Source organism: Drosophila serrata, unplaced genomic scaffold (genome assembly GCF_035046125.1).
Source record: "Drosophila serrata isolate PLE 108 unplaced genomic scaffold, ASM3504612v1 contig_276, whole genome shotgun sequence".
NCBI classification, from domain to species: domain Eukaryota; kingdom Metazoa; phylum Arthropoda; class Insecta; order Diptera; family Drosophilidae; genus Drosophila; species Drosophila serrata.
Window position 1 is genome coordinate 4912715 of NW_028257174.1, and position 17902 is coordinate 4930616.

The 17902-nt window shown below is 50.3% G+C and overlaps 4 protein-coding genes across 5 annotated transcripts; 1 reads left to right on the forward strand and 3 right to left on the reverse strand.

Moving 5' to 3' along the window:
* The first annotated feature begins 1 nt into the window (after position 1).
* On the forward strand, positions 2–7606 carry Spt6 (transcription elongation factor Spt6). Its single transcript, XM_020947020.2, has 6 exons — positions 2–229; positions 396–480; positions 1447–1679; positions 1785–1904; positions 1964–2115; positions 2198–7606. Exons 1-6 carry the CDS (start codon positions 191–193, stop codon positions 7167–7169), a joined length of 5601 nt encoding a protein of 1866 aa, XP_020802679.2. The 5' UTR covers positions 2–190; the 3' UTR covers positions 7170–7606.
* An 82-nt stretch (positions 7607–7688) lies between these two features.
* On the reverse strand, positions 7689–9646 carry LOC110179464 (cytochrome b5). Of its 2 annotated transcripts, none has more exons than XM_020947026.2 (4): positions 9216–9646; positions 9067–9155; positions 8928–8999; positions 7689–7924 (listed from the first exon to the last, which is right to left on the reverse strand). In XM_020947026.2, the coding sequence occupies exons 1-4, from the start codon at positions 9321–9323 to the stop codon at positions 7837–7839; spliced, it is 357 nt and encodes a 118-aa protein (XP_020802685.2). In that variant the 5' UTR covers positions 9324–9646; the 3' UTR covers positions 7689–7836. The 2 variants fall into 2 exon arrangements, with proteins under 2 accessions (XP_020802685.2, XP_020802684.2); XM_020947025.2 differs by having other exon boundaries at positions 7689–8144; positions 9216–9588.
* Positions 9647–10320: 674 nt separating this feature from the next.
* On the reverse strand, positions 10321–13118 carry LOC110179621 (polyubiquitin-C). Its single transcript, XM_020947228.2, has 2 exons — positions 12967–13118; positions 10321–12553 (listed from the first exon to the last, which is right to left on the reverse strand). The coding sequence occupies exon 2, from the start codon at positions 12546–12548 to the stop codon at positions 10488–10490; it is 2061 nt and encodes a 686-aa protein (XP_020802887.2). The 5' UTR covers positions 12549–12553; positions 12967–13118; the 3' UTR covers positions 10321–10487.
* Positions 13119–13989: 871 nt separating this feature from the next.
* On the reverse strand, positions 13990–17536 carry Top3beta (DNA topoisomerase 3-beta). The gene is made up of 5 exons (XM_020946965.2): positions 17113–17536; positions 16289–17036; positions 15125–16175; positions 14661–15054; positions 13990–14604 (listed from the first exon to the last, which is right to left on the reverse strand). The coding sequence occupies exons 1-5, from the start codon at positions 17201–17203 to the stop codon at positions 14252–14254; spliced, it is 2637 nt and encodes an 878-aa protein (XP_020802624.2). The 5' UTR covers positions 17204–17536; the 3' UTR covers positions 13990–14251.
* Between the last annotated feature and the right edge of the window lie 366 nt (positions 17537–17902).

Below are 17902 nucleotides of genomic sequence, written 5' to 3' on the forward strand. Positions count from 1 at the left end.
CATCTTGACGATATCGACTGACGCTGGTCCGCGCGGTATCCAACACTGGCAAGCCACCCACAACTTTGACACTTCTGCTTCTTCATCTTCGCGTTTTTTTTTATTGTGACACTGAAAGAGACGTTTATTGTGCATTAATTTTAGTTAAATTCGTTTTTAAGCATATAGTTTAATTATTTAATTTATTACGATGGCCGAATTTCTAGACTCGGAGGCCGAGGAATCGGAGGTAAGACCACACTCGCCGCTCAAATGCTGACTTTTCGCGTTGCGTTGCGTTCTGTTGTAGGCGCGCGTACGTACTATGTGTATATGTGTGTATATCTGTGCGCGATAAATATACACACATATAAATATATATATATTGCATTTTCTTTGGACTTTTCTTTTTGCAGGAGGAGGAAGAATTGGACGTGCACGAGCGCAAGAAACTTAAGAAGTTGAAGGCCGCAGTCTCCGACAGCAGCGAGGAGGAAGAAGGTACGTTTCTGTTTAGCGCGGCGAGCTGAGGCCGCGCCGCCGACAATAACAAATTGTGCAGCCGCGCCGCATCGTTCTTTTCCAACGATCTTGCTGGGCTCTCCCGGTGGGCTGTACACATGTGCCAAACTATTGTGGCGGACAATGTCCGAATGCCTTTAGGGAGCGCGGGAAAGGGCAGCCCGCTATGCCCCTTTCTATTTTTTTTTTTTGTTTACAACTTTGAGGTTATGTCTTGTGTTTTTACCGTGCTACCGTGGCCATGGGCCAGCCAACAACAATTAGTCCAGCGCACCGCTAGTGTATGTGCCTTTGTTTCGATGTATGCGAAATGCGGCGAATTGGAGGAGCAGCGAGCGCGGCTTCTTCCAGAAGTTGCAATCGAAATCTCGGTCTCAAGACTGTTGGAATAATCAATGGACGCAATGTGGCAGCCAACAATGGATGTATCACAGTCTCTGCACTCTGCACGAATTAAATTTGCAATTTCATTTTAGGATCCAATTTTGTTTTTAAATTTCCCTAATCTTAATGATTTTCACGTACCGATCGGCGGGTATGCGCCAGGAGTGTTCTGTACTTGTCCAATCCTTACTACAGGCCGTAGTGTGGTTTAAAATGATAAAAACAGAATCACACCTCAACCAAAAAGGGGGCTTCCAAGAACTCCAATCTCTACTCTGACTTTCTTCTATTCTAGAACTTCTTCCAGTTTCTTGGAAAACATTATTTTTCCGCAGCTTGCGAAATGTATGACAGCTGCCGAAGGAAGAAGGCTTACTAGCTGTCGAAGAAAAGCTATAGAAATGTGACAACTTGGCAGATAAAAAGAAAGCAGTGTTAAGGTTGAGCCAAAGATTAATGCACTTGGCATACTCCAACACTCTTGAATTGTCAAGATCCTTCTTCCTTACATAATGCATTCGCCTTTTGCTTAATCAGTTCTTTACAATTTACCGAAAACAGATGACGAGGAGCGGCTGCGCGAAGAGCTCAAGGATCTAATTGACGACAATCCCATCGAGGAGGATGACGGCAGTGGCGACGACTCAGACACCGGTAGCGGTGGCGACGACGAAGGCGGCGGCGGTAGTGGCAAGAAGCGGAAAAAGCATGAGGACGACGATCTGGACGACCGGCTCGAGGATGATGACTACGATTTGATTGAGGAGAATCTGGGTGTTAAAGTCGAGAGGAGGGTAAGTGTCACCTTCATCAGAAATCAGAGTTACGTGGAAAATGATCTTGACTTACCTTAAGCATCCTCTTTAATCACCGTCATTGTATTCCCTTTCTTTTCGCAGAAGCGGTTTAAGCGTCTGCGTCGCATCCACGACAATGAGAGTGATGGCGAGGAGCAGCATGTGGACGAAGGTCTGGCCCGCGAACAGATCGCTGAGCAGCTGTTTGACGAGAATGACGAGGTAGTTGTCCAAACAAATGTAGCCTTTCAAATCGTATATTAACCAACCCAATCCGGCAGAGCGTTGAACATCGCAGCGAAAGGAGTCCCAGAGAAGCGGATGATTTTGGCGAAGACGAATCTGAGTCGGATGCGGATGATTTCATTGTGGACGACAATGGACGCCCCATAGCCGAGAAGAAAAAGAAGAGAAGACCCATCTTTACAGATGCGTAAGTTCCCATTAACCCTATCTACATAGCTCTTACTTTTGTTATAATATATATTTTTTTGTATATCCAATATCCATAACAGATCGCTGCAGGAAGGCCAGGACATCTTCGGCGTGGACTTTGACTACGACGACTTTTCCAAATACGAGGAGGACGAGTACGAGGATGATTCCGAGGGTGACGAGTACGACGAGGACCTGGGCGCTGGCGAAGAATCACGCGTCAAAAAGAAAAAGGCGCTCAAGAAAAAGGTGGCGAAGAAGACGATATTTGATATTTACGAGCCAAGTGAACTGAAGCGCGGACACTTTACCGATTTGGACAATGAGATTCGCCAGACAGACATCCCCGAGCGGATGCAACTGCGCCAGGTGCCCGTCACCCCGGTCTTTGAGGGCTCCCACGAGCTGGATGACGAGGCCGACTGGATCTATAGGTTTGCATTCTGCAAACAGACTGTTTCCGAGCAGGAGAAGGCAGACAATCGTGAGAAGCTGCGCAAGCCACCGACGGCGGTCAACAAGATCAAGCAGACCCTAGAGTTTATACGCAACCAGCAGCTGGAAGTGCCCTTCATTGCCTTCTACCGCAAGGAATATGTCAAGCCAGAGTTGAACATCGACGATCTGTGGAAGATCTACTACTACGACGAGCGCTGGTGCCAGCTGACCGAACGGAAGCGAAAGCTCAAGGCTCTCTTCGAGAAGATGCGACAGTTCCAGCTGGACACGCTGTGCGCAGACCCGGAGAAGCCGCTGCCGGACGACGTCCGTTTGATGCCGGATAGTGACTTCGAGCGTCTGGCGGACGTCCAGTCCATGGAGGAGCTGAAGGACGTGCACATGTACTTCTTGCTTAACTATTCCCATGAACTGCCGCGCATGCAGGCGGAGCAGCGACGCAAGCAGCTCCAGGAGCGTCGAGAGGCCAAGGCACGACGCCAGGCGGCAGCTGCTGAGAACGGCGAGGATGCGGCGGCAGACGGAGCGCCAGCCACAATACCCGAGCCAGAGAATGAAGACGACGAGCCGGATCTTGTGGACGATCAGCTGAAGCAGGCGCCCAACAGCAGTCCGTATGCGGTGTTCCGCAAGGCGGGCATCTGTGGCTTCGCTAAACACTTCGGTCTCACGCCGGAACAGTTTGCGGAGAACCTGCGTGACAATTACCAGCGCAACGAGGTCACACAGGAAAGCCTCGGCCCCACGGAGCTGGCCAAGCAGTATCTCTCACCGCGCTTCATGACCGTTGACGAGGTGCTGCACGCCGCCAAGTATGTGGTGGCCCGCCAGCTGGCGCAAGAGCCCCTGCTCCGGAAGACCATGCGGGAAGTGTACTTTGACAGGGCACGAATCAACATCCGGCCCACCAAGAACGGCATGGTGCTGATTGACGAGAACTCGCCGGTGTATCCAATGAAGTATGTAGCCAAGAAGCCGGTGGGTGACCTGTTCGGCGACCAGTTTATCAAGCTGATGATGGCCGAGGAGGAGAAGCTGCTGGAGATCACGTTCCTTGAGGAGTTCGAGGGTAATGCCAATGCCAATGGACCGCCCGGCGACTACGTGGAGGAGGCCAAGGCCTTGTATCACCTCGATCAGTTCTCCAAGCACGTCCTTGAGTGGAATGCACTGCGCGCGGACTGTGTGAAGCTGGCGCTGCAGAAGTGGGTCATCCCCGACCTGATTAAGGAGCTGCGCGCCACGTTGCATGAGGAGGCGCAGCAGTTCGTCCTGCGCTCCTGCACCGCCAAGCTGTACAAGTGGCTCAAGGTGGCTCCCTACAAGCCCCAGCTGCCCGCCGACTTTAACTACGATGATTGGAGCACGCTGCGCGGCATCCGGGTGCTGGCCCTGGCCTACGACCCGGACCAGTCGGTAGCCGCCTTCTGTGCGGTGACCACCGTCGAAGGCGACATATCTGACTATCTGCGCCTCCCGAACATCCTCAAGCGTAAGAACTCGCACAACGCCGAGGAGAAGGCCCAGAAGCTGACCGATCTGCGCAAGCTGAGCGACTTTATCAAAATGAAAAAACCACACATAGTGGTAATCGGGGCGGAGTCACGCGACGCCCAGACCATCCAGGCTGACATTAAGGAGATACTCAAGGAGTTGGAGACGTCCGAGCAGTTTCCGCCGATCGAGGTGGAGATTATCGACAACGAGCTGGCCAAAATCTATGCCAACTCGAAGAAGGGCGAGTCGGACTTCAAGGAGTATCCGGCACTGCTCAAACAGGCCGTCTCCCTCGCCCGAAAGATGCAGGATCCGCTCGTGGAGTATTCGCAGCTGTGCGATGCGGACGACGAGATTCTCTGCCTGCGCTACCATCCGCTGCAGGAGCGGGTGCCACGCGAACAGCTGCTGGAGCAGCTCAGCCTCGAGTTCATCAACCGGACCAGTGAGGTGGGCCTGGACATCAACCTGATGGTGCAGAACGCGCGCACCACCAACCTCCTTCAGTACACCTGCGGTCTGGGTCCGCGCAAGGGCCAGGCGCTGCTGAAGCTGCTCAAGCAGAGTAACCAGCGCCTGGAGAACCGCACCCAGCTGGTCACCGTGTGCCACCTGGGGCCGAAGGTCTTCATCAACTGCAGCGGCTTTATCAAGATCGACACCTCATCACTGGGGGACAGCACCGAGGCGTACGTGGAGGTGCTCGACGGGTCGCGTGTGCATCCCGAGACGTACGAGTGGGCCCGAAAGATGGCCATTGATGCAATGGAGTATGATGACGAGGAGACCAATCCGGCCGGCGCACTGGAGGAGATTTTGGAGTCGCCGGAACGCCTCAAGGATCTCGATCTGGACGCCTTTGCCGTGGAGCTGGAGCGCCAGGGCTTCGGCAGCAAAAGCATCACACTGTACGACATCCGCAACGAGCTGAGCTGTCTGTACAAGGACTACCGCACCGAGTACACCAAGCCCAGCGCCGAGGAGCTCTTCGACATGCTGACCAAGGAGACACCAGACTCCTTTTACGTGGGTAAGTGTGTGACAGCCATGGTCACGGGCTTCACTTACCGCCGGCCGCAAGGCGAACAGTTAGACAACGCAAATCCCGTGCGGATCGATACCAGCGACAGCTGGCAGTGTCCCTTCTGTCACAAGGACGACTTCCCCGAGCTATCAGAGGTGTGGAATCACTTTGACGCCAACGCCTGTCCCGGTCAGGCGTCCGGAGTGCGAGTGCGGCTGGAGAACGGTCTGCCCGGCTTCATACACATCAAAAATTTGTCCGACAAACAGGTGCGCAATCCGGAGGAGCGCGTTCGCGTCTCCCAGATGATTCACGTGCGCATCATCAAGATCGACATTGATCGGTTCTCGGTCGACTGCTCCTCGAAGACGGCGGATCTCAAGGATGTGAACAACGAGTGGCGGCCACGCAGGGACGCCTTCTACGACTTTGTCACCGAGGAGCTGGACAACCGCAAGGCCAGCGACGCCAAGGCGAAGGCGCTAAAACGCAAGACGTACGCGCGTCGGGTAATTGCCCATCCGAGCTTCTTTAACAAGTCGTACGCTGAAGTGGTGGCCATGCTGGCGGAGGCCGACCAGGGCGAGGTAGCAATGCGACCGAGCAGCAAGTCCAAGGATCATCTGACCGCCACGTGGAAGGTGGCCGACGATATCTTCCAGCACATCGATGTGCGCGAGGAGGGCAAGGAGAATGAGTACAGTCTCGGACGCAGCCTCTGGATTGGCACGGAGGAGTTCGAGGATCTAGACGAGATCATAGCGCGGCACATCAATCCGATGGCAGTGGCAGCCCGTGAGCTCATCCAGTACAAGTACTACAAGCCGAACACGGCGCCGGCTAACGTCAACGAGCGCGATTTCATGGAGCAGGTGCTGCGTGACGAGAAGACGCGTGACCCCAAGAAGATCCACTACTTCTTCACGGCGTCGCGCAGCATGCCCGGCAAGTTCCTGCTATCCTACTTGCCCAAGACCAAGGTGCGCCATGAGTATGTGACTGTGATGCCCGAGGGATATCGCTTCCGGGGTCAGATATTTGACTCGATCAACAGTCTCCTGCGCTGGTTCAAGGAGCACTGGTTGGACCCGACCGCATCGCCAGCCTTCACCTCGTCGGGCTCGAGTGCCACGCCGCTGCATGGTCACGGTCTGCACAGTATGCGTCCTCCGCCGGCGGTCTCGGCCTCTTTACTCTCCTCATCCCAGCCGCCGTACAGCCTCAACACTAATATGAGCGGCACGCCGCGTAGTGCCATCAGCAGCTCCGGCGGTGTAGGCAGCTCCAGCGGCGGCGGCGGCGGTGGTGGCGGTTCCAGCGCCTACTCCGTATCGCATTCCATTGTGAGCTACGGCGCCACAACGAACGCCTCGCTGGCGGCGGCTGCAGCGTCAGCGAGCGCCTCCTCCCACTACGGGGGCCTGACATCCACGCCGTCGTTTGGAGCCATCATCAACACGCCGTACACACCCAGTGGGCAGACACCGTTCATGACGCCCTACACGCCGCACGCCTCGCAGACGCCACGCTACGGGCACAATGTACCGAGCCCCAGCTCCCAGTCGTCGTCCAGCCAGCTGCATCACTACGGCAGCTCAGGCACGGGCACCACGCCCAGGAGTTACTATGACATAGGTGGAGCTAGCAGCGGCAGTGGTGGTTCGAATGCCTACAACATGGGCGGCAATATGCAGCCCCATCACCAGCAACGTGCAAAAGAGAACCTCGACTGGCAGCTGGCCAATGATTCCTGGGCAAGACGCAGACCACAACAACAGCAGCAGCAGCACCATCATACACAGCAGCAGCAGGGAATGGGCATGGGAATGGGTTCCGGTGGCGGCAGCGGCGGCGGAAGTGGTTATAACTCTACGCCCAGCAACGATTACCACAGCAGCAGCGGGCACAATCGTGGCATGGGAGTTAACCATGGACATGGGCATGGCCATGGTCATGGCCACGGCTCGGGGGCGTTATCCTCGAAGGTGTCCGTGCGAAGTACGCCGCGCACCAACACCTCGCCGCACTCGATGAATCTGGGCGATGCCACGCCGCTCTACGACGAGAACTAGACCGCGATCCGGGCAGCAAACACACTTTAACTACCATAAAGAACACTAACTAACATATAACTAGATATAGCATGTACGGAACGAGAACAGAACCGAAAAGAACAGAACACAGAACCCTACAATAATACACATGCAGCTGGCGGAGAGGCAGCTGCACCCTAATCTTAGTAAGTTGATGTGCGTTTGGCATTGATCCTCAACGATAATTAATATTAAGTGCAAATCGAAACTAATCGCGTTATATATAAATATATATACAAACACCTCTATACTTATAATCTGAAATTGTCAGGAGTCACGACAAGTCGAGAGTCGAGAGTCGAAAGTCGGAAATCAGAAGTCAAAAGGTAAAAGGCAGCAGCAGCAACAGAAGCTGAACTGAAGTTTGTGACGAAGGCGAAGGACAAAAAATAAATTTGAATTTTTTCTGACCAGAAGAGTTGAGTTCTTATTTCGGGGAAGTCCTTTTGACTAGATGCTTTCTAAACATTATTATTTTAAATATTCATCATCTATCTATTTGCAGACTTAACAAATGGAGCTCAAAAAGAGAGCCAGTTTATTTCGTATCAAAGTGTGGAACTATTAACAATTCGTAGTGGAAACGTATCTCTGGAATCACGGAATGAAGCTGTTTCAGGTCCCAAGGTCTCGAAACCGTAGATGATTACTTCTGGGCAACTCCGCGCCTGATCACATAGACCAGCGTGATGCCGATGGCGGCGGCGACCAAGGCCATTCCGATGTGGCGGCAGCTGCAATTTTGGGATGCAAACATATGGAAAACACAGAAAGAAAAAAGCAAAGAGAGCAGATGATGAGAATCAAATGGGAATACATGGAGAACTTCGCATCAACCAAGACGGTTTCTTCTCTAGTTTGGTTAGCAGGACGGGACTTTTGGGAGATTAATGCAATATGCAGCATTGCTTGGGGGCGGCGGCGGTCTCATTGCTCGCTTCAGTGGGCGTGGCACTAGATTTGGAAGGGGGATGCACAAAACCAAGAGTCAAAAAATCAAAGCAAAAGGAAGAAAATGCGTGTCAAATGGTGGAAAACTACAGCGTGCAGTATTAGTAAGAATAATTAATTGAGCTCTTCGTATTATTATATCACTTTACACACACATAGCTTTTTACAGGAACTTACGAGCAATCCCTATTCAAGATGCCCCAGCACTAGCTTTTGTAGAACCTTACTTTGGTACTCGAGAATGATTTAAAGCTTGAAAGAGGATGCGATAGGTTAGGAAATACAAGCAATTTGTTTACAATGAAATAAGAACTAATAGGAAGTCTAATATATTAAACGGAGTTTTATCAATTAAGTATTACAGGGCGCCTAAGTGTACAAATGGCACGAGGACGAACTGTAATTTTGATATTAAGTTTATAGGGCATGGAATGATAAAGGTTTGGGGAGGGGGTTTCATGCGCAACACTTTTGGGGCTTCGAGTCGATTAATTGGTTGCATAAACAGGCAGCGGGAGTAATGGGTTAATGCTCAATGCATTATTGATTACGCCATGCGACCAGGTCAAGCTCATGCGAGGTTGCTTTTGGTTTGGCGGTTGTGACATAAATGATGCTCACCCCTTATCGGGAATGAGTGTGCTTTCCTCGGAGACAACAAGATCGATCCAGGCCAGGCAGACGGCAGTCTCTTTTATTTACATAAACATGGCAGTTGATGATGGGTGGATAAACATGCGGATGGCGGACGATGGCTTGAGGGGTCAAATGGGATGCAATGCTCACCTAATTGGACCCTTTTTTTTTGCGATATCGGCGGCGGCCAAGTTACCAATGTAGTATTTCTTTAGGATCTCCCTGAAATGATAGAAAGTCAAATGTTTGGCTAATCATACAGGTTTAGCTCTACAGGTGCCCTACGCACCTCGCCTCCGAGCTGTGGCCCACGTCGTTAAACTCCTTGGTGCCATCGCGGCCAGCCACGTCCAACAGGGAATCCTCGCCACCGGGATGCTGCAACAGATAGATAGGGTGATGTGATTAGTCCCTCCTAGCCGAAACGAGCACACTCACCTCCAGGCGGAACTTGGTCACATCGTACACTTTGTTTTCGATGATCAGCCAAAGGTCATTGGGCGTGTTGTGCTCCTTAACAGTGGCCAGTGAGATTTCCTTGCTCATGTTTGTGACTGTGACAGTGCCTACCTGCTGCTCTGCTACTATTATATTTATTTATTTTTCGGATTTCGGATTTGCATTAAGGTTGCTGTACAAATATATATATATATCGATATTTTTTCTCAAAATGATGTCTTTATATCGTGATATTTTGTTTGCTCAAATATCGATGTTGCGATATTTTTAAAAAATATTTGTAATTTGTCTGGCTGGCCACACTAACGTATGAGAGTTAACAGAAATTTGCGGGTGAAATGAAAAAAGTGTTACCGAAGGCATAGGAAGCAAAAAATTAGCTACCACTTCAGCTTTTTTCCCGCCAAATCAGGATTTTTTGCCCGTCGCAAATATACTAAACTCGGGCCTTATTAGTATTAAAAAATTATTTTATAAATTTATATGTATAAAGATATTGTACAAAATTGTTCAAAATAAACAAAATTAAGAAAATCAATCGGAAAATAAATAAAAGGATATCTTTGTGTTTTTCATCATCATTATGCCCTCAAAAATATCTAAAATATTCGCGTTCCTTCAATCTATTTCTTCTGTTTTTATATAATTTTTTTGACAGAGCTTATTTAAAAAAAAAAAAACTTATAACTAAGCCAAACACGCATAAATGTTAATTCGAAGAGCTTTTCTTTGTTAGTCTTTAATAGGTTAATAAATCTGCATACTCAATTTAAAATTTAAAAATAAATTTAAATTTTATGAAATTTTGAAAAATTTGACGATGTACCCCTTATAAAATTTTGCAAAAATTAATATTTTTTTTTTTCTTCCTGATATGGCTAGATCGACTCGGCTGTTCTTGCTGATCAAGAAAATATATGATTTTTAGGGTCAGTAATGATTCCATCACTCCCATTACAAGCTTCTAACTGAAAACTAATACCCTGTAGGGGTGTACAAATTTCTATATTACCCAACGAGCGCAGAGGCTAAAAATTAAGTAATAGTTTTATATAAAACTACAAATACAATTCCATGGGAAGGATATTTTTAAGCACACCAATTGTAGGTTTATTATTTAACCGAATATTCAATACATGTAATTAATTGAATTTTTAGTTTATTTAAATACTTGTGTTTTAACTACGCCGTATGGCGGTAAGATCAAATTTATGAGATTTGGAGTATGAATTTAGTATTTGGTGAGAAAATCTAGAGAGCGCCGCCGCGCAGACGCAGAACCAAATGCAGAGTGGACTCCTTCTGGATGTTGTAATCGGACAGGGTACGTCCGTCCTCCAGCTGCTTTCCGGCGAAGATCAGACGCTGCTGGTCTGGGGGAATGCCCTCCTTGTCCTGGATCTTGGCCTTGACGTTCTCAATGGTGTCCGAGGGCTCGACCTCAAGGGTGATGGTCTTGCCGGTCAAAGTCTTGACAAAGATCTGCATGCCACCGCGGAGACGGAGCACCAAGTGGAGGGTGGACTCCTTCTGGATGTTGTAATCGGACAGGGTACGTCCGTCCTCCAGCTGCTTTCCGGCGAAGATCAGACGCTGCTGGTCTGGGGGAATGCCCTCCTTGTCCTGGATCTTGGCCTTGACGTTCTCAATGGTGTCCGAGGGCTCGACCTCAAGGGTGATAGTCTTGCCGGTCAAAGTCTTGACAAAGATCTGCATGCCACCGCGGAGACGGAGCACCAAGTGGAGGGTGGACTCCTTCTGGATGTTGTAATCGGACAGGGTACGTCCGTCCTCCAGCTGCTTTCCGGCGAAGATCAGACGCTGCTGGTCTGGGGGAATGCCCTCCTTGTCCTGGATCTTGGCCTTGACGTTCTCGATGGTGTCCGAGGGCTCGACCTCAAGGGTGATAGTCTTGCCGGTCAAAGTCTTGACAAAGATCTGCATGCCACCGCGGAGGCGGAGCACCAAGTGGAGGGTGGACTCCTTCTGGATGTTGTAATCGGACAGGGTACGTCCGTCCTCCAGCTGCTTTCCGGCGAAGATCAGACGCTGCTGGTCTGGGGGAATGCCCTCCTTGTCCTGGATCTTGGCCTTGACGTTCTCAATGGTGTCCGAGGGCTCGACCTCAAGGGTGATGGTCTTGCCGGTCAAAGTCTTGACAAAGATCTGCATGCCACCGCGAAGACGGAGCACCAAGTGGAGGGTGGACTCCTTCTGGATGTTGTAATCGGACAGGGTACGTCCGTCCTCCAGCTGCTTTCCGGCGAAGATCAGACGCTGCTGGTCTGGGGGAATGCCCTCCTTGTCCTGGATCTTGGCCTTGACGTTCTCGATGGTATCAGAGGGCTCGACCTCAAGGGTGATGGTCTTGCCGGTCAAAGTCTTGACAAAGATCTGCATGCCACCGCGAAGACGGAGCACCAAGTGGAGGGTGGACTCCTTCTGGATGTTGTAATCGGACAGGGTACGTCCGTCCTCCAGCTGCTTTCCGGCGAAGATCAGACGCTGCTGGTCTGGGGGAATGCCCTCCTTGTCCTGGATCTTGGCCTTGACGTTCTCGATGGTATCAGAGGGCTCGACCTCAAGGGTGATGGTCTTGCCGGTCAAAGTCTTCACAAAGATCTGCATGCCACCGCGAAGACGGAGCACCAAGTGGAGGGTGGACTCCTTCTGGATGTTGTAATCGGACAGGGTACGTCCGTCCTCCAGCTGCTTTCCGGCGAAGATCAGACGCTGCTGGTCTGGGGGAATGCCCTCCTTGTCCTGGATCTTGGCCTTGACGTTCTCGATGGTATCAGAGGGCTCGACCTCAAGGGTGATGGTCTTGCCGGTCAAAGTCTTGACAAAGATCTGCATGCCACCGCGGAGACGGAGCACCAAATGGAGGGTGGACTCCTTCTGGATGTTGTAGTCAGAAAGAGTGCGACCATCCTCGAGCTGCTTTCCGGCGAAGATCAGACGCTGCTGGTCTGGGGGAATGCCCTCCTTGTCCTGGATCTTGGCCTTGACGTTCTCGATGGTGTCCGAGGGCTCGACCTCAAGGGTGATAGTCTTGCCGGTCAAAGTCTTGACAAAGATCTGCATGCCACCGCGGAGACGGAGCACCAAGTGGAGGGTGGACTCCTTCTGGATGTTGTAATCGGACAGGGTACGTCCGTCCTCCAGCTGCTTTCCGGCGAAGATCAGACGCTGCTGGTCTGGGGGAATGCCCTCCTTGTCCTGGATCTTGGCCTTGACGTTCTCGATGGTATCAGAGGGCTCGACCTCAAGGGTGATGGTCTTGCCGGTCAAAGTCTTTACGAAGATTTGCATGTTAGCTGTGGACGCAAAAAAAAAACGAAATCAGTGTTGTTGTGTGTGTATAAGTAGAAGGGAAGTGCGCAATTGATTTTCTGCGTAGTGACCCAGTTCTCGTGACCCAGTAACAGTCCCTGGCATACACACACAATGGTGTGTACTAATGGGTTTTTCCGCGAATGTTTTCACAACTGAATAATTTCACCATGAAACGTCAAACTTATGGCAATGAGTAATCAGTAATTTAGATTCTAATAAAAGAAAAAAAAAATGGCCCTGGAATTGCAAATACACACACACGTACGCACTCAACCCCCATTTTCTTTATTCTTAGCTGCACTTTTGTTGCTACGACGCCATTTTGGATGCAGCTTAGGCGGGGGCTCAAAAAAAAAAAAAACTACGAACAAATATCTCATTTTCCACTACTCACCTTATTGGCTTGATCTCGTATAAATTAATTTAATTGTATTTATTTTTGGTCTGCACTTTTTAACAATACACTTTGGTCGATGTTTAAAAACTTGCTTTCTTCTTTATTTTCTTTCCGTCCGTTCTCCACTATTTTCTCACAGTTATGCCAGCTGCTGGGCGAGCGACTCGTATTTATAGGCGGAGTGGCGACGACGTTCGGTTGTCTGCTCTCTCGCTCTCTCTCAGACGACAGTTCTGCTCAGATTGCTTTGTTAGCTGATTTGTGAACAGATATCGGTTGGGTAAATAAGCTAAACTCGGAATCTGGATATCGGAGAGCAAGTTCCGTACAAAAACCATTTGTTTTCTGATTAGCAATTGGCAAAATTAGGCATTGAAAACAAAATGCGTAGTGAATTTGTTGCCTCGCTCGCTCTCATGGGCATCATAGTCGAACTATCGATAAGTTCGATGTGGCCTTTTACAACACTGCCGCATTTTATGTATGTATATATGTCTGTTTATGTATTATATCTGCTTATGTATGTATGTATATGTTCTAGCTGTTTTTTTTCCTTTGTTTGGCGAGTTAAACGACCTTTATTTGTTTTGACGCTGCATGAGAGATTTGTCTTCGCTTTGGTCAACAGCCTCAGACAAGACCCCCACAAGCACACGTATATAGATATATTGGGGCAGACCCCAATTCCATTTTCATTTCCCCAAAGCATATACATACATACATACATACATATATGTACACACCTGCATGCAAGCGCATTTGTGTGTGTGCACACTGATTCGTGACTAACTGCATCTGGAAAGTTCGTTTACTGGAACTAATCAAAGCGATGTAGGCTGATGTAAGCTTTTCGAGCAGTGATGTAACTAACCACTTCATCAGATTAAAAGTTAAAACAATGACTATACCCACAATACTGGATCCAGATTATCTTTAAACAAAATATATATACTGACTAATTTTCAACACCACGTTATTTATTTAACATCCTTTCTTTAAATAAAATAATAAGAGTGCAAATTAAGTTATTCGCTTTTTTTCTATTAATTAGGAATACCAATTTATTACTGCATTTCATTAATATTTACGCAATAATTCGGTGCCATTGAGGTATATTTAATTTACTCAATCTTACAATGAACCTTAACCCCTGATGGCCGCAGTAAACGCTCACTTTATACAATTTGTTTCTTTTATTCGGTTTTGTGGGTTCTTTGTGGATGTTGTATGTATGTATGTAAATGCAAGCCACAGACGTGCCAACGACGATGACACCACACACTCAAACAAAATACGCCGCCAGCTGAGCCATTTTATCCTTGGGCTGCCGCCCACCGCGTCCGCCACGTCCCCCGCCACCAGGAGCGCCAGCGCCGCCGGCAGCAGCGACTCCACCTGGGCCAGCGGCAGCTGGTCCGCCGGCAGCGCCACCGCCGCGTCCAACCTTGCCGCCACGGGATCCTCCACTGCGTACTGGTCGTGACGCCACTGCCCGGTGCTTTTCCACTAGATGCGAGAAGTCCGTGGAGCAGAAGATGCAGCCAGTCTTCTCCTCGCTGCCGTCTTTGAATTTGCTCTTGTCGGATTTATACACCACGTTCACCTGCTGCGCGCCACACTCTTGGCACTTGGCCTCTGCAGAGATAAACAATGGTTATAGCCAGGAGATAGAGTAAGGGGCAAAAACCCACCTTCCACTGTGATCTTGGTCGCGCCCTTGAAGCAGTTGATGATCACATCGCACCGGTTGCAGCCCAGCTTCCAGGTGGGCGCCAGCGTACAGTCCAGCACTAGCACTCCAGTGGGGCACTCGACGCAGCCGGAGATGCCCAGCGTGTTCAGCGAATGCGGGCAGGTGGAGTGCGTGCAGGTGTTGCAGCCGCCCAGATTCGGCATGTCGCTGAACGGCGGGTGGTTGTAGCAATAGGGGCAGAACGGATAGGATCGTCCCTTGACGCCCGTGGAGAAGGCTAGCAGATCGAAGTCGTCCAGCGGGCACTTGAACTCGCGGTACACCTTGACATTGCCCATGGGCAGGGAGTAGGTTTCGTCGCAGTGCGAGCAGTGCAGTCGAGCGGGCTTGGTCTGCAAGAGAAATATAACACAAATAGCCAGAGATTAGCTTTGGGCGGGCTCAGATGCGAGAGTGACCCACCTGTATGTACTTCATATACCGCCGACACTTGCCGCAGCGCGAATGCGCCTTGCCCGATTCGGCCAGCGGCGAGAAGGAGACTTCAAAGAGCGCGTCCATATTGGCAATGTTCTTCACAAAGTACATGAACTTGAGCTTGAAGATTTGGATAGCGTGTCGCAGCACGTCCTGGAAATCGGCAGACCCCTGGGCGATCAGCGTCAGCATCCGTTCCACTTCGGACCGCATGGTGGGCAGCACCAGTTCCGGATCGATCTTCTGATAGCCGTGCACCAGCACAATGCCCAGCGTAGTGGGTATCAGTTTCCGTCCGTTCTCGATATGCACGTAGTTCCGCTGGCAGATGTTGTTGATGTGCACCGGAATGGAGGCGTCTGTCCCGATTCCGTGCTGCTCCATTAGCGTAATAAGCTCTGCCTCGGTGAGATAATCGGGCGGCCCTGTCTGGCTCTCCGCTAGCCGGACATCGTTGATAGCGACTTGGGTGCCCTGGACAAACGGCGGCATCGGCTCATCCCGGCCAAAGGCCTGCCAGGTCATCACCTTGGTAAATCCGGCATCGAGCAGCACGTTCGCCGTGCAAGTGAACGTCTCCAGGCCAACGCTCAGCTTGGCCGTTGTGACGCGGTACTTCAAGTCGCGCGATACAGTGCCCATAAAGTGTCGGCAGATGAACTCGTAGACGCGCCAGGTATCCCGATCGAAGTCACTCCGGTTGCCCAGCTTCATAGGCGTGATTGGTGGATGGTCCCCGGCGTCCTTTCCCTTACGCGGCGTCTGCAGGTCGCCCAGAATGATACGCGCCTCGTCTCCAAAGTCACCTGATGGCTGTAGCACACGCAGCACGGCCGGTAGGTCGAAGTTGGTTGGATACTGGTTGGTCTCCGTTCGCGGATAACTGATGTAACCTTGCGTATACAGACGCTCTGCTATTTGCATCGCCTGATAAGGACCGATACCCAGGCCAGAGCTGCATATTCTCATCAGTTCGACAGTGTTCAGGGCTTGTGGCTTGCTTTTGAATGCCTCCTTGCTGCCCACGCTCTCAACGCTGCAAAAAAAAAGGAAAATGGTGATGATTAATAGTTAGCCCCTGCAGGGAAAATGATTAGGAGTCAGGAATCCCATGACAGATACATTTCTGTCAAGAAAATACTGTCTTACGTGGCCTCCTTTTGCTCCTTGACACGATTCAGCAGCATGATGGCGACATCCTTCTTGAAGACGCGTCCACGTGCCCATTCCAGTGTGAACTCCGGCTGGCCGGCGAGGAGCTGCAGGTACCAGAAGCTCTCCGGCTTGAAGGTCTGGATGTCGTCGTGACGCTTCACACAGAAACCGAGCGTGGGCGTCTGGCAGGGGCCGTAGGAGATAAGCGACGAGTCCAGGTCGCCGTATCGATCCTGAAAGAACTTTGTCTGGAAGCGGGTGAAGGCACAACCAATCCGCAAGTCCAGCTCCTGTCGCGCATCCACCGACTTGGCCTCGTTCTCGTTTGGATGCCCCAATGTCTCCATGGCGCCCTTGATGTCCTTGTCGGTAATGGCGGAGAAGTGGGCACGATAGGTAACCTGGCGGCTGAACACATTGTGGATGACATGCTGCACGGCATCCATTACCTCGAAGCAGATATTTTCGCCCTCCTTGTCGCAATCCAGCCAAAGGACAAGATAATTGCAACCGCGCGCCTCCTGTGCCAGAAAGGTTCGCATGTGCTGCTTGGGGTTCGTCTCCTTCTTCTCCGTTGGACAGCCGAACAGCTCGACAGGATCGACCTTATCCCACGAGTTGTACTTGCTGATGAAGTCCAGACTCATCACGTGCCCGCACACCGACGTCATCCGGAAATGGACGTTGCCTTCGTTGCGGAAGCTGCCCGTCCACTCGTGCGTGGAGCAGCCGTTGCCCGTGCCTGGTTTTTCGGTTAACGAAAGAATTACGGATTACTATGGGATTCGGAGGACAAACAGGAGGTTCAACCAACTCACCCCGCTTGGCTGTGCAGCGACCGTTGGAGAGGATGCCCGCCAGCGAGGCAGCCAGCGACGGCTTCTCAGCCACCATCAGCACGCTCTTCATGGCCTAAATATAATTGATGACTTTTTCGCTATTTTCTATTAGCGCAGAACTCGCTCTGTGCTGCTCTGCTCTTCTCGCCAGCCCTCTCTCTGTCACTCGCATGGGTTTGGCCCGCAGGGAGCAGCGTTCCGGGTTGCCGTTGCCTCTGCCGTTGCCGGTTAATGCTCGTGCAAGGCTCCTCTTTGTGAGTGCGTGCTGTTGGATTCCGGTTCTGGGCCGGAGCGAGAATGCGCGTTGTTGCTTCAGGTCCGCCCACTCATGAGATTTTCCTGCTGTCAATAAGCCGGCCGTTTTGCTAAAATGTTTGTTAATGATATTTTCGCAAAAAAAAAACTAATTTGCTGTGTGACCGTGGCGCAGCGTTGCAATAATCCACAGAAAAAATTTGTATGAAAAAATACCAAAATATACTAAAATTAATCTGATTTGGCAACGCTGGCTCAAAAGTCTTGGCGTAAAATAAGCTAAGTTGGCATCATTACATATGTTAGATTAATATTTATTTAAGCTATTGTTATACTCTGCAGGGTATTATAATTATAGTTAAAAGCTTATAACGCTGATTCTATTCAAAGAATATGAAGCTCACAAATGATCGATTTACGAATTGATCGTATAATTCAATTCAAACTGCAAGGGTAAACCCTAATTGGAAACTTTATGGGCTTTTTCAGTTTCTTATATGCCTGAAATAAGCTA

What these genes read in the sequence shown, in the direction of transcription:
- Spt6 (XM_020947020.2), top strand. Translation starts at nt 191, where the DNA reads ATGGCCGAATTTCTAGACTCGGAGGCCGAGGAATCGGAG. An exon ending in GTGTTAAAGTCGAGAGGAGG is followed by an intron (nt 1,680 to 1,784) that starts GTAAGTGTCACC and finishes TTCTTTTCGCAG; the next exon opens with AAGCGGTTTAAGCGTCTGCG. An exon ending in AGACCCATCTTTACAGATGC is followed by an intron (nt 2,116 to 2,197) that starts GTAAGTTCCCAT and finishes TATCCATAACAG; the next exon opens with ATCGCTGCAGGAAGGCCAGG.
- LOC110179464 (XM_020947026.2), bottom strand. Translation starts at nt 9,323, where the DNA reads ATGAGCAAGGAAATCTCACTGGCCACTGTTAAGGAGCACAACACGCCC. An exon ending in TGACCAAGTTCCGCCTGGAG is followed by an intron (nt 9,156 to 9,215) that starts GTGAGTGTGCTC and finishes TATCTGTTGCAG; the next exon opens with CATCCCGGTGGCGAGGATTC. An exon ending in GGCCACAGCTCGGAGGCGAG is followed by an intron (nt 9,000 to 9,066) that starts GTGCGTAGGGCA and finishes CTATCATTTCAG; the next exon opens with GGAGATCCTAAAGAAATACT.
- LOC110179621 (XM_020947228.2), bottom strand. Translation starts at nt 12,548, where the DNA reads ATGCAAATCTTCGTAAAGACTTTGACCGGCAAGACCATCACCCTTGAG.
- Top3beta (XM_020946965.2), bottom strand. Translation starts at nt 17,203, where the DNA reads ATGAAGAGCGTGCTGATGGTGGCTGAGAAGCCGTCGCTGGCTGCCTCG. An exon ending in GGTATATGAAGTACATACAG is followed by an intron (nt 15,055 to 15,124) that starts GTGGGTCACTCT and finishes TTTCTCTTGCAG; the next exon opens with ACCAAGCCCGCTCGACTGCA. An exon ending in GACCAAGATCACAGTGGAAG is followed by an intron (nt 14,605 to 14,660) that starts GTGGGTTTTTGC and finishes TTATCTCTGCAG; the next exon opens with AGGCCAAGTGCCAAGAGTGT.